The following is a 15,572-nucleotide window of genomic DNA, read 5'->3' as shown; positions in this document are numbered from 1 at the left end:
AATATCTAGCATATAATTAAAACAGATTTACATATTTTAAGCAAGTTTAGACTATCAGGTGTCTTGATTCAATAAATATGGATAGACAGACACAAAAATATATCAAAATAAGAATTCATAGTCTATTTCTGAGAAGATGCCTTTTTTTTTTTTTTTATTTTAAATTTTAAGCGCTTGCCCATCTCTCAGGATGGACTGACCCATGTTCAACTGCTGTTCACATGCAACCCTATTCCACTTAGGCCTTCAAAGTTCTCATTTGAATATTTTCTACTACCACCAAGATCTGGACCTGTAGCAGCCCCACCTGGGCTCACACCCTAGGCTTCAAGGCTCAACACAACCCTCCTACTTGTCTCAGAGTATAGGCAGCAGGACAGGACTATGCCCCACCACCACATCAACATCACCCCACCCCCGCCCAGAGGGAGGATGGCCCATACTCCCACTTCCGTCCCTCTCACATCACTTTTCATTTTTTAAGTCTTAAAATCACTTGTGAGAACCAGGAAAGGTGCTAATAATAAAATTTCCTAAACACAGAATCTGTGAGCCATGCTCAAAATCCAGAATGTGCTTGAAGACCCACTATGTAAAACTCCAGAATCTAACAAAAATTCTGATCTACTGGCTATGGATTCCTGTTATAAAAGATATGTAGACTGTCGGTGTCAAAGTAGAACACAAAATTCATAAAATTAAAATCCATCCTGAATATTATCATCTTTTATGACACAAAAACCCCTGAGAAAGACTATCCAAATAGCAGATGACTCATAATTCAGATTCCCAAGGAAAGAGAGTCTGAGACCGCTATCTGCAAGCAGGTTTACTAGGGAGTGCTCTCAAGAACACCTGTGCAGGCACAGATGAAGCATGACTGGGCCAAGGGAGAAGTTGAACAGTACTGATCAATAACACAGTTGCAACAGCAGCCTCAGCTAATCCTACTAAGAGTCCTGAAGCTAGAATGACACTTCACATTAGTCTCTAACCCAGGCAAGAGGATCATTCTTTGCATCCCCCACCATCAGCAAGGAATGAAATGCAGGCTGCTCCCAGGAAGGGGAAAGTAAACTTGGATGAGGCAGCCATGATTCCAAGCAACTAAGAGAAGCCTGAAGGGGAATCTATGTCACACACCAAAGCGTCTGCTACAATGAATGTACTTTACTTGCATTTGAGATACGCATAGAGTTATACACTGGGGAAAGGGAGTGGGGGAGGGAACTCAGTAGAAAAGGAGAGGTACTATCTTCTGCAGCCTCCTAGGTGCTATGATAGCCACCTTACATGAGCTATCAAATTTTATCACTGAATCCTTGCTTCCTGAAGATACTATCTTTTCTCAGCAAAGACGCTAGAAAACAGTAAAAAGTATCAGGATTTGTTATGTAACACAAAATGCTACTCTGGGGTTGCAAATGATCTGCAGACTAAAAATCCTGGTACTTCGTGATTTTCAACAAACACTTTCACCCTGAAAAGCACTTTGGAAATCACCTAGGTGGTGCCCTCATTGAACAAATTTTTAAAAAAGGAAAGCCAAGAGAAGCTCATGATTTGTCTAAGATCACACCAAGAGCAGAATTTAGAAAGTCAACTCAAATCTTTTGATCCCAAATTCAGTGATTTCTCTACTTGATTGGGTCCTTTACACTCAAAAACTTAACAAAACCAAAATAATCCAGAGGCATGAATCTTATTGTAAAGCTCAGAATATCAACTTCTCCTAGATCATTTGCATTTTCAAGACCAGGCACATAAAAAACTTGAGTTTTATACTAGTTAAAGAAATGTCAACTGGTAGTCTGCTAAATGAAATATATTTTTCTATTAATAATAATAGCTAATGTATAACCTCTATGACAGATACAACATCAAGATCTTTATTTACATTATATCATTTAATTATCACAGCAATCCCTTGAATAAAGTCAAAGGAGAGTTCCCTGGTAGCACAGTGGTTAAGAATCCACCTGTCAATACAGGGGACATAGGTTTGATCCCTGGTCCGGGAAGATCCCACATGCCACAGGGCAACTAGGCCCATGCGCCACAACTACTGAGCCCACACACCGCAACTACTGAAGCCCGTGCGCCTAGAGCCCAAGCTCCACAAGAGAAGCCACCGCAAAGAGAAGCCCCTGCAAAGAGAAGCCCATGCACCGCAACAAAGAGTAGCTCCCACTCAGTGCAACTAGAGAAAGAAACTAGAGAAAGCCCGAGTGCAGCAACCAAGACCCAACGCAGCCAAAAATAAATAAACATATAAAGAAAATTGGAAAAAAAAAGTCAAAGGAATTGTTCCCATTTAGCCAAGGGGGAAAAATAAGGTTAAAGAAACTAAATAAGTTGCTAGCTAAGATTACAAATGTAATAAGGCACAGAGCTGGACTGCACCTGACTTCAAAATGCTCTTAAACCACCCGCTATGCTACAAGCCCTATGCTTCTTCTCAGTTTTCCTTTCTCAGATTTCCATGATGTATATGATTTATTTTATAACCAGAAATATATTCTTTATTTATTTCTAAATATTTTATTTTAAAACTAAATCATTGCTTTAAATATTCAGAAGTTGCAAGCAGATATAATAAGGTTATATCAGAATGTCTTATAGAAAAAAATAAATCCATATTTCCTTATCAGAGATCTAACTCAATATGACTTACCTCTCAATCAATCCCCTACAACAGTGTATTCTGGCATAGCACTATATAAAGACAGGAATTCTTAAAACATTTTCCAAATATATTTAGCTAATAAAAGTCCAAATAAAGTATCACTAAGACTCTAGAACAACTTTTATATTAGCATACTTACATAAAACTTAACCATAGTCTAATATTAAACACTGAAATGAGGGAAAGAATGTGGTTTTTATTAAATTCCATCTACTGCTATAACCCATGCAATACTCACACAGATGTCTATGCAACTAAGTTATTCATGTTACTGTATTAAATATGTCAATCAATCACAGTGCATGCAATGGCCATGGATCTATCCTAAAGGAAGCTACCCTACCATAGCCCATACTGAAAACACAGACCAAGACAACCAGGTTATATAACCCCATGTCTATTGCCAGTTGACCAAATGTGATCACTTGGACCCAAAAGCAGCCATTCCCCAGCTAGCCAGCAACCAATAAAATGGCTCAGTAGCAAAACAAACAAACAAACCCCAGTGTGAAGAATGAACTACTGCTGAGCTCCACGCTTAGGCCTTTACATTGCAAACTATGAAAAGAAATGACTAATTAGCCACACCCAGGTGGTGGTCCAATAGTTAAGACTCTGCGCTTCCAATGCAGGGGGCTCAGGTTCAATTCCTGGTCAGGGAACTGTGCCACAACTAAGAGCTCACATGCCACAACGAAGACCTCACATGTGGCAACGAAGATCTCAAGTGCTGCAACTAAGACCCGGTACAGCCAAAAAAATAAGTATATATTTTTTAATTTGCCACACAAACTGGCACTAAACAGATACACATTGCAGTCATGAGGTAAATAAGAGTATAGGAGGAACTTAAATAAATCAAAGTTATAACCCAGCCAAAGTATCAAAAGACCACTGACTCTAAGAATGCAGAAGCTAATGTAAGGCCAGATACTATAAAACTTCTGGAGGAAAACATAGCAAGAACACTCTTTGACGTAAATAACAGCAAGATCTTTTTTGATCCACCGCCTAGAGGAATGGAAATAAAAACAAAAATAAATAAATGGGACCTAATGAAACTTCAAAGCTTCTGCACAGCAAAGGAAACTATAAGCAAGACGAAAAGACAACCCTCAGAATGGGAGAAAATATTTGCAAACGAATCAACAGACAAAGGATTAATCTCCAAAATATATAAACAGTTCATCCAGCTCAATATCAAAAAAACAAACAACCCAATCAAAAAATGGGCAGAAGACCTAAATAGGCATTTCTCCAAAGAAGACATACAGATGGCCAAGAGGCACATAAAAAGCTGCTCAACATCACTAATTATTAGAGAAATGCAAATCAAAATGACAATGAGGTATCACCTCACACCAGTTAGAATGGGCATCATCAGAAATTCGACAAACAGTAAATGCTGGAGAGGGTATGGAGAAAAGGGAACACTCTTGCATTGCTGGTGGGAATGTAAATTGATACAGCCACTATGGAGAACAGTATGGAGGTTCCTTGCAAAACTAAAAATAGAACTACCATATGACCCAGCAATCCCACTACTGGGCATATACCCAGAGAACACCATCATTCAAAAAGACACATGCACTCCAATGTTCACTGCAGCACAATTTACAAAAGCCAGGACATGGAAGCAACCTAAATGTCCATCAACAGATGAATGGATAAAGAAGATGTGGTACATACATACAATGGAATATTACTCAGCTGTAAAAAGCAATGAAACTGGGACATTTCTAGAGACATGGATGGACCTAGAGACTGTCATACAGAGTGAAGTGAGTCAGAAAGAGAAAAACATATACCGTATATTAACACATATTTGCGGACTATAGAAAAATGGTACAAATCAACCAGTTTGCAAGGCAGAAATAGAGACACAGATGTAGAGAACAAACATATGGACACCAAAGGGAAAAGCGGGGAGGGATGGCAGGGGGAATGAATTGGGAGACTGGGATAGCAAATTGTACACTCTAAATACATGCAGTTTATTGTAAAAAATAAAAAAATTAAAAGTTAAAAAAAAAAAGAGAGAGAGAATATAGGGCCTTCCCTGGTGGTGCTTTGTTTAAGAATCTGACAGCCAATGCAGGGAACACAGGTTTGAGCCCTCGGCCAGGAAGATCCCACTTGCCACAGAGCTACTAAGCCCACGAGCCACAACTACTGAGCCTACGCACCTCAACTACTAAAGCAGCTGCCTAGAACCTGTGCTCCACAAGACAAGCCACTGAAATGAGAAACCGGCACACTACATGGAAGAATAGCGCCCCCTTATCGCGACTAGAGAAAGCACGTGCGCTGCAACAAAGATGCAATGCAGCCAAAAATAAAATAAATAGAAAAATAATAATAATAAAGATGATAAAAAACAAAACAAAACAAAAGAATGCAGAAGCTATGAAGGAAAAAACTAGAATAGAGGGTAAGAAAATCAGCTGGCACCAAATGAACCTAACCAGAACTATAATCATTATTTCAGAGCCACGGTAAAGCTTATTTCTAGAATGATCTGTAAAAGATGTGTTTCATGGTATCACAGTTTCTAAAAGGAGCAATCCTAAGAATCAAAGGACCTCACTCCACTCCCAACCTCAGCTGACTAAACCAGCAGTGTACATCTGACCCAGAGGAAGCAACTCTATCACTGGCCAGCCAGAGACCTACGCATGACCCAACCAGAAAAGATAGAGAACATTTTTCATTCTTCTCTTGGGGTTTGTAAACCGAGACATTTGGCCAGTTGGCTATGCAAAGGTAAGGTGAAAAGCAAGTAGAATTATGTGGTGAGATGGCCATTTGAGGTCTTGAGCATACTAAGCAAGCAACAGCAAGGAGGATGGACACAGAGATGCAGAGACAAAATGCCAGTGGTCCAGGAGATTGTGTGAGACAAAGAAGAGTGCTGCCTCTGCCCCTGACACCATTCTACTGTCTAGAGACCCAACTGTACAGCAATTCTTGTTCTCAGGTCACTTTGAAACCTCACAATAAATCCTTTCAATTTGGACTGATTTGATAAAGTTTATAATCCTTGAAAATAAAAAGCACTTATTAGAATATTGTCCAAGGATGACAGATTACATTCATGTATTTAATATTTAATTAATTACTGTTTCTGCTCCCCTATATATCTTGGAAGAATAGTCCGCGCTGCCTGTTTCTACACCTTACTTCCCAGCCAATCATTTCTCCCTATGACTCTCCTGACACTGAACTAAGTATGACCTAACTGTTCCATTCAGTGGACACTTCTGAATCCGTATTTGACTTGACATCTCTTCAACATTCACACATATCTAACACTTTTCTCCAACTTGTCTCCTGAGTGCTGGACCTATATATTTCTACCTGCCTAGTGAACATCTGTTAGAATGTCCCCACCTCTAGTTCACACTCATCTTCCTCCACAAACCTCCTCTATTCTTCACCTTAATTCATTCCACCCAGACTACTCACAAGCCAGTAAGTCCTATTAATTTTCTTAACTTTCTTGAAAATCTATTCTTTCTCTATCCCCAAAGCCATTGCCTAATTCAAGCTTTCATCATCCCCTAGATTGACAACCAAGAGATGCAGAAATTCTGATTCAATGGAGGGACTTGGGAATCTTTTTTCTCTTTATTCTTTTTTTTTTTTCTTCTTCTTTTTTAAAGGATTCCAAATGATTCTAACATGTAAATTTTAGGAACTAAAAAGTTATGACTTTCTAGCTGGTCTCTCCTTTTATGGAGCCGTCCTCTCTATACAGCTACCAAGTCAACATGTATTACTGAAAACACATCAAGTATCAAATATTAACTGTAGGTTGTTTTTTTTTTAAGTATTTTTTGAATTTGAATTTATTACAACACTGCTTCTATTTTATGTTTTGGTTTTTTGGCATGTGAGATCTTAGCTCCCCGACCAGGGATCGAACCCCCACCCCCTGCACTGGAAGGCGAAGTCTTAACCACTGGGCCACCAGGGAAGTTCCTTAACTATAGGTTTTACACACTAAGAAAGAAAAACAAAATCCCCACCCTAAGGGAGGGAGCTCAGTATAGTAGTAGAGAAGTCAAGTACCATGAAAACAATGTACTAAGTTTTGCAGAGATCTATATAACTGTTTTAGTATACTAAGCTACTATATACTAAGTGTTTATTGAATGCTTGTACTGTGGTGCGTGCTTCATGAACATTATTTCATTTAATCTTTCTATAATACTGTAAAATACATATTATGCTCAATTTACAGATAAAACAGCTGGGTCTCAGGGAGCTTAAATTTTGCACAACATCTCACTCTCATGAGTGGAGGAGCCCAGGGCTTAAATGATGGTCTAATTTCAAAAGCCCACTCTCTTAATTATATGCGGTGCTTTGGAAGAAGGAAAAAAAAGAGCAAGCGTAACTCCTAGTATCATCTAAACTGAGCAATGTGGACAAGTAATGGTAAGACACTTGCATGCAGAAATATTCACAAATCCCCTATGCTGTGCTAGGCTGCTTCAGGTTTTTGCATTTGCCTGGTCCCCTCTCTAAAAACGCCTTCTCTCCCTTGTGCCTCCTTGCCTGAGTCAGTCACTCCAGCTTCTGCAAGGCCTTCAGCAATCTCTATTCCTTGTCTCCCTCCCTCCCCCTTTCACCACAGAATTAGTTACTTTTTCTTCTGTGCTCACATTCTTCCTCTGTGTATCTACTGAGATATCACATTGCTTTGTAATTACTTAAGTATCTGTCTCCCCCATTAAAACTCTAGAATTTTTTATCCCCCAGCCCAGCACATAATTAGCACAAAATAAATGTTCAATAGTATGACAAATACCTACACACACACACAAAGTTCAAATAAATAAATAAATAAATAGATAACAAGGGGATAATAAGAAAAGCATTCCTTGAAGAAATTTGGAGTATGTAATAATAACAAAAAAAACAATATTAGCAGCAGCTAATATGTGCCAGATACTACTGTAAGACCTTCACATATGTTAATTCATTTAATCCTCACAACAACTCTATGAGAAGGGTACTATTATTATGACTATCTTAATGAGACACAGAGAAGTTAAGTAACTTGCCCAAAGCTACCCAGCTTGGAGTGCAGATGCCACCTCAGGCAGCCTGGTTCCAAAATTCAGATTCTTATTGGTTTGTTTCAGAGTTCAGGTTTTTACCAATAATTATACTATCCCTTTAGCTTAAGCAAAAGACCACCAGTATAAGAAAACAGTTCTAGCCCTGGTTCTTTTATTATCTCAATCTCTTTTTTATTCTTAATACACTAAAAATAAATCTACACAGTAAGAAAAAATTCCACTTCTTAAAAATTCGCTTCAATAAATGAGTAAAAACTGCATCAAACTTAAATGTGTAACTAATGTAGGCCACCTTCCCTGACATCTCAGTTTAGATCAGGGCCCTCTTGCTGTACGCTCTTGGGGCTCCCTGTGCTCTTTCTTCCTAACACTCACCCAAAGATGTGACCAGATACTTATGTGATTCTTTGAACAGTTCCTCTCTCCTCCCCAGGATACACAGCTCTACAGGGGTTCAGACCTATTTTACTTAGCAATGCATCCACAGCATATAGTAGACCCATATCATGTTTCAGAAGCAGATATGTTCAAAAGGTCCTCCCGATTCACCACTTCTTTTTTTCTGCCCAAACTGCCATCATCATACTGCAAATCATAATTACTTAGTGCTTAAAATATTAAAATCAATCTCATCTGATCTCTGCCTATATTCTCCTATGGTTTTATACATCACATGCAATACTGACAAATTAATCTTCCTAAAACACTCCTTTAGATACTCATTCAACAAAAACTAACTCCTATTTTGGGCCTGATGAAAACCAGAATATGTCACCCCAAAATATGCCACTTTGGCATATTATTTTTAATTAAAGGCATTTAAGAAACAGCAGGTGCAAGAAAACCACTCTGACCCTCCTTTTTCTTCCTGAAAGCAGGAGATAAAACTCCTGCGAAAGGGACCCTCACCATACCAGGAGTAAAGATGTTCTCATCACTACAGACAGAGAATTTAGGGCTGAGAAACCTGTACAAACAAATGTTGTTAAACTAACCTATCTTCCTAGTTACTTCTTCACCATTTACTACCTCAGCCCAAACCCCTTTGTCTTGTCAATTCTTCTCAAATCTTGTTTCTTTGTCTAAAAGGTGTAAACACTTCATGCTCTGGTCCCTTCAGGTCTTCATTCTCTTGTGAAAGCTCCCATGTACATGTAAAAATTTAATAACATTTGTATGCTTTTCTCCTGTTAATCTGTCTAAACAGTCTAATTCTTAGGTCCAGCCAGAGACCCAAAGAGGGTAGAGGAGAATTTTTCCTCCCCTACATACCAAATATATTTCACTGCTTAAATAAAATCCTATTAATTTCCTAATGCCTACAGAATACAATTCAAAATGTCAGATTTGTCTGTTGAAAGAAATAAACAAGAAGGAAAGCTACCCCAGACCTTGGTTTCTAATACCATTCCCACTAAAAAGAATAGGGTTCCTCAGAGAAATGGCTAGTTTCAGGACTGGGAAAGGGTAGGTAAAGGATAAGGTTGGGATACCTTGTTATGTCAGAAAGTAAGAAGGAGTTCAAAAAAATGACATGGGCATGACAAAAGGACACTGGAGCCACCTGAAGGGACTCCCAGTTCAAATCTGGGACAATTTGAACACCAAAATAATTAAGTACAGTGATGAGTTATGGACCATTTTTATAAAAATGAAATTATGAGTCCATACCAATAGGAAAGGAAGGAATGTAAGTAGGTAGGTAGGTAGGTATGGGGTGGGGGGATGTGAGGCAAGGAGAAACCCAAGAACCCATTGGTAAATGTGCAGGAGTGCTGGAGTAGGAAAATTATCATCTTGCAGTCATTATGGTGAAGATTAGCTCAGGCAAGAATTAACAATGGTAAATACAGGGGAAATTCTTGATAAAGAGCAGAACATTTGCATGATCTTATAAGTATTTGCCTCTCTTTTGGCAAAGGAAGAAAAAATAATCATTATCATAAGGTCAAAAAATTGGGCTACACCTTGAACTCTGACAAGGTAATCAAAATTAACATCACCTGTGAAGGACAAAAAGACATGCGCCTCCAGATATAACCAGAGGTGGACACAACTTCTAGGCCACATTCCAGCCAAGAATGCATAATCTCAATCTCCTTACAATGAAACGTCAGACAACACAACATGAGGATTACCATAGGAAAAAAACAGGGGATCTGTATTCTTCAAAAATGTCACAAATTACAAAGAAATGCTGTGGAAATGTTCCAGAGTAAAAGAAGCTAAAGCAACATGACAACTACATGTAATATCTAACTCTTAACTGGACCCTATACAGGTGAGGGGGAAATACTACAAAGGACATTACCGGAATTGAAAAAAATGGAATTATGAATAGTAAATGGAATCAGTGTAAATTTATGAAGTTGAAAACTATACTGTAGTCATGTAAAATATCACTATTCTTCACTGAAGCTTTCAGAAGTGAAGAACCATAACTGATCCTCAAGTGATTCAAGAAAAAAAAAAATTACACATATACAGGGAGTGAACAAAAGGAGAGAAGAGAGAAGTGTGCAAATGATAAAGCTAACAGGATAAAATGTTAACAATAAGTAAATTTAGATAGAGTATACAGCTGTTTCTTGCATTATTTTAGTCTTACAACTTTTTGTAAGCCTGAAATTAGTTCCAAATAAAAAGTTAAAAATTATATATGGATTCAACTAGACCTGCACTGTCCAATACAGTAGCCACCAACTATGAGGCTGTTGAACAGTTAAAATATGGCCTGTCCAAAGTCAGATGTGCTGTTAGCAAAATACAGACCAGATTTCAAAAACTTAGCACAAAAAACATCTCATCAATAAATTTTAAGATGTCTCAATTTTTATATTGACTATATGTTGAAATATTTTAGATATACTGGGTCAAAGGAAATAATTTTAAAAATTAATTTCACCTCTTTTCACTTTTTTAAAATGTGGCTACTAGAAGCTTTAAGTTACATATGTGATTCACATTTGCAACGGACAGGGCTGAGCTAAATGATCAAGAATCTCCACAATGAGGTGTCACACTATCCTTGTAAGTTTCTCCTCATTTCAAGCAGACTTCTAAGTCACTTGGTTTTAAGCTACTTAAGGGTGAGGATCAGTTTTATTCACTGTTGTACCTCCAGTATCTAACACATAGCCAGTGTTTAATGGAAGGCAATATGCAAAGGAAGGAGGAAGGGCAGGAAGAATAAAATCATTCCCACCTGAGTCTTTGTTTATACTGTGACTCTTTCCTAGAAGGACAGTAACTCTCTTCCTCTCCTAATCACCTTCAAAACCCCACCTCTTGCTCATTTTCTCCAAACAGATTTCCCACTCACCCAGGCTCATTCTGATCCGTCCTCCTGTATACTACAGCCTTCACTGTCTGTCTATACAGTTTACTCTGGCACTGAATCATATAAGTTCCTTGGGGTAGAGGTTAAATCTCATATTTTTCCCATATTTTCCACAATGACTGGCATAGCGCTAACCATATCAGCTCAGTAGTGGAGGAAAGGGCAACACGATGCTAAAAATAAAGAAATGGATTGAGTTGGGAATATTTGGCTCTAGTCTCAGTTTTTACATCTACTGTGTTGCCTTCGATAAATCACTTAATCTCTCACTTCCTAGTTCCTCTTTTTTAAAATCAGGGCGATCCATTACCCATAAAAGAAGTCTTCTATTTCCACAATTCTAGAATTAAATTCATTTTTTTCTGTAGCAATATTATTGATATAAACCAATAAAAGGAAATCTAATACACTTAAATTAAATCACAGTAAGATCCTTAAGAAAGAAATGGCAACAGTTTATAAACTGCCTGAAGAACTAAATGCTGTTGTCTTTCCAGGATGAAGCACTTTAAATCCACGTTTCTCTTCAAAGCCTATTAAGCACAATAATCAATACATACACATTGGAGCTACCTCAATTTTTTTTTTTCAGACTCTTACAAGCCTCTAAGAAACACCTTTTAGTAGCTAATGGAAAAAAGAAGAAAAATAAATAAACTAAATTTCCAATAAAATACCCTGGGACCTAATCGAAGACTCTGAGTTACAATTGATTATAAGCACATTGTCTGTTTTTTCTTTCAAAAATGCTATTTAAAGGACAATATTCAGAAGAAAATTACAACAGTTAAAATGAAAAGGTCATGTAAAAACAGAATGTTAAAGGTATGCAATTTAATTTCAAAGCATGAAGACCATTTCAAACAAATCTCTATATCAGCAACCTTAGTTTTAATCTTATATCTCATGACCTCTGCTGAGAAATAAGATTATTAGGGTGGGGTAATATAAAATGGTTGCCATTTTACACACTTTAAAGATTCAAGGTATACTGGTTAGTAAATACCACCTGTGAGTTAATACTAGTAATATCAATTACAAGATTTTTTTAAGGCTTTATCCAAATACCCCTATTAAACACTAAGCATTAACACTGACCCATTTGTAAGAGCCAAACTCCTCCCAGGTGACTCTAGGTCCTCTCCAGATCTGATCTGGGCTACCTCTGCAGCCTCATCTCCCACCAATCCCTGCACATCATTTCACTCCCCTTAATATTACCTGCCCCCTCTTATGACTTCTTGTCTAGGCATTTGGAGTTCCCTCAGCCCTATCAGCCCTTCCCTCTTCTGAGCTGCAAATATGCCCTCCTCCTAGAAGCTTTTCCTCATTGCCCCAAAACCCTTCCACAAAGTGGCCCCCAGGTACTATTCATTCTTCTATTACAAAGCACTGCCATTACTTTAAAATTTCCACTTCCCTAACCAGCTGTGAGTTCTAAAAGGCGGGCCCATACCTTATTTAACTGGTTCCCAGCCCCTAGCAGATGCTTTGCATTTACTGACACTCAATATAAGGACACTGAAAAAAAGAAAGTTAAACAGTTAACTCTGAGAAACAATACAAACTTTCTTGTAGAGTATATAAATTTAAGACAGTGGTTCTCAACCAGGGCAATTTTGCCCCTAGGTGGAAACTGGTAAAGTCTTCAGATATTTTTGGTTGTCACAATAGGGGGGAAGGGATTTCGGGGGTGTTACTGGCATCTACTGGGTAAAAACCAAGGATGCTGCTAAATATCCTACAATGCAAAGGACAGCCCACCACAACAAAGAATTATCCAGTCACAGATATCAATAACACCACGGCTAAGGAACTCAGTTGTCAGCTGACTTATTCATGTGTGATGATTCCTTATCATATCTCAGCAATAATCAGAATAAATTCCAATTTTGTAGTTTCAATTGAAACTTCTGTAGCCATTGATGTGTATGCACCAACACTAAAAATGATCTTTATATAACTGTAACGCTTAACAACATTAAACCAAGAGTATTGGAAAGCGGCTCATATTTCTGAAAACTAATCTATAACTACTAGAAGCTATTCTTAAGTCAGTAAACACTTTATTTATAAACTTTAAAGCAAACCACAGGCAAACTAATTTTCAGCTGTGGAACTATGTGACAGAAACAATCTGAGGCATGAGGTAATCAATCAGTTCCTTCAGGACTGATAGGAAAATCTCTAAGTAGCGCAAGTAAACCATGCACAGATGTCTAATTTTGAACACGGACACTGACAGCCAGAGTAAAGGCATGCCCTTGCTACTACCAAAATCAGCACTTACCAAGATTTCAAAAAAACTGTTACAAAACACTGCAAAAAAATCATCAAATGTCAATACAGGGTGGTAGATACAGATGTTAACTATTTCTCCCCCTGATATATAACCAAGTTTCACATGACTTGAACAGTTCACAAAGCTATGCAGGAGCAAGGACACTCCCTTACTATACAGTGGATGACTCAACTCTTTGGTACATTCCTTGATTGAATACTACAAGTTAACTAACTCCTTTTGCCCTTGCAACTAGTTATCCTACTCCCTCAGTAACCAACTAACGGGTTTGGCACCAACTCTTCAAGCATTTACATTTTGTTGCACCCCATAAGCCTCACAAAGAAATTATGAACAAAAAGCTAACTAAAATAAAAACTTGAGTAACAGCAACTCGTAGAAAAGATTTTAATTGTTATTCTAGGAATTGATTCCTAAACAAGACACCTACAGCTTTCCAATGCTCTCATCTTTATATCTTAGGATTTTTCCAGATTTGAAATAGAGAGAGCACTGGCAGAACGTAAAGGAGTATACCGTTGGATAAAGCTTACAACGGATTTATCCTTGGATGGCTCAAAAAAGGTACTGGGCTGGGAGGGGAAAACGCATTTTCAATCGAGGGCAAAAAAAGTTGCCAACAGTGAGTAATATCTTCCTTCGCAGCTGACTTGGCCAGTTGTGTCGGTACCGCGATTGGGCCGACGCTAGGCCGGATGTCACCACATTAGCCTGCAGTGTGGCCCAGATGAGATAACGAATCCGCGTGAGGCAGGTGCGTGTGGCGCAAAGTTGGGGGGCACGCTGGGCGGGGCGCCGGGGGGAAGAGCCGAGCGAGCCTCCCCAGGTCTCCCACCGGGCGTTCTCCAGCCCGGCGGGCGGCGGGCCGGCCGGACCCGCGGGCAGGAACTCTCCATTTTCACTGCCATTCCAGAATCTGGAAGGAACGCGCCGGCACCACACCCTCCCGCCTGCTCGCTCTGACAGCCCGCGCGGGAGCGAGGCCCGGGCCTGGGCGCGGGGGGACGCCGGGGACTGGCGCCCGGCCCCGCCCCGGCCTGCGGCCCCGCCACCGCCCCGCCCGCCCGCTCTGCCGACGACCGAGGCCTAATCGCCGCCTGGGCTGCGGGGGCCTAAAAAAGGAAGGGGCCCGCGCTGAGGAGGGGGCGCCCGCGCTGAGGAGGGGGCGCCTGCGCCGCCGCCTCGCCTACTCTGCGTGGCGGCGGCTTCCGCGGCCCCGGGCTCCGGCTCTCCCGCTCACGTGCTCCTGAAAGGCGGTTTCACTCTCTTACCCTCTGCAAAATCCTCCTTAACATGGTTCAGACACCACGCGGCGCCGCCGCGGTGACTCTCCGAACCTTCCGCGGGGCCGCTCAGTACTCGGCGCGTGCGGGCGGGAGAGACCGAGCCGGGGATAGAGGACTGGGAGGAAGTCGGGGCGAGGCTGCGGCGGCGGCCGCTTGGGCGGCCCCGACTTCCCCACAGGCGGCGAGACGGAGCGCGCGACGAAGAGCTACGAGGTAGCCAGCGAGCGCCCGCCCGCCAGCCTGCCGGGCCGCCCCCGTAACTGACAGTTGGGCGGACCCGCCCGCCACTGCCCCGCCCTCCCGGCCTGTCCATCCGCGGGAGGCGGGGCTGGAAGGGGCCAGGCCCGCACCGGCGACCAATCGGAAGCGGCGGCGGCGTGGGCGGTTGCGTGACGGACCGGCGGCAGGGCGCTGGCGCTGCCGCTCCTTCCGGCGGGCCCGGGGACACCGCGGCCGCCGAGCGCACGCCCGCGCTCCGTCAGAGGGCGCGGCCGCGCGCAGACCGCGTACTCGCTAGGGGAACCTGGAGGGGGTCCCTGACCGTGGCGGAAGGCGGGGTCTCGGGGCGGGTACCTGCGATGGCACCTCCGACTACCCCGTAAAATTTATCAGTGTGACCCTGGTCTTGACCGTTCCGGAATTGTATCCTCATTTCTGCTGGAAGCGCTTAGCTTCTGGGTGGAAGCAAAGGAGAGAGACTCGCAGACACGATTAACCGGTCTGATGGGCTTTTCTCCCCTGGTCCAACCCCTGGCTCCTTTCCCTACTCCCTTCCTGCTTCTAATTTCAGCCAAAGGGAAAGTAAAGAATCGGAAGAAAGAGTAAGAAGAAACTGGAATTTAAATTGGTAAGAGAAGTTTGGGGTTGTCTT

The 15,572-nt window shown here is 41.0% G+C and overlaps 1 protein-coding gene across 8 annotated transcripts in view; it reads right to left on the bottom strand.

Moving 5' to 3' along the window:
- The window catches only part of EEA1 (early endosome antigen 1), a 119,803-nt gene extending 104,833 nt beyond the window's left edge, over nt 1–14,970 (bottom strand). For all 8 annotated transcript variants that reach the window (XR_009054574.1, XR_009054573.1, XR_009054575.1 and 5 more), the window contains exon 1: nt 14,687–14,970. Coding sequence is in view for 5 of the 8 variants with exons in the window: in XM_057740564.1 (XP_057596547.1) it covers nt 14,687–14,710 (24 nt within the window). In the remaining 3 variants the exon portion in view is untranslated. The remainder of the gene's footprint in view (nt 1–14,686) is intronic.
- Between the last annotated feature and the right edge of the window lie 602 nt (nt 14,971–15,572).

This window comes from Hippopotamus amphibius, chromosome 7 (genome assembly GCF_030028045.1).
Source record: "Hippopotamus amphibius kiboko isolate mHipAmp2 chromosome 7, mHipAmp2.hap2, whole genome shotgun sequence".
Lineage (NCBI taxonomy): Eukaryota > Metazoa > Chordata > Mammalia > Artiodactyla > Hippopotamidae > Hippopotamus > Hippopotamus amphibius.
The sequence above is the reverse complement of the archived record's forward strand: the minus strand, read 5'-3'. Positions and strand labels throughout refer to the sequence as shown.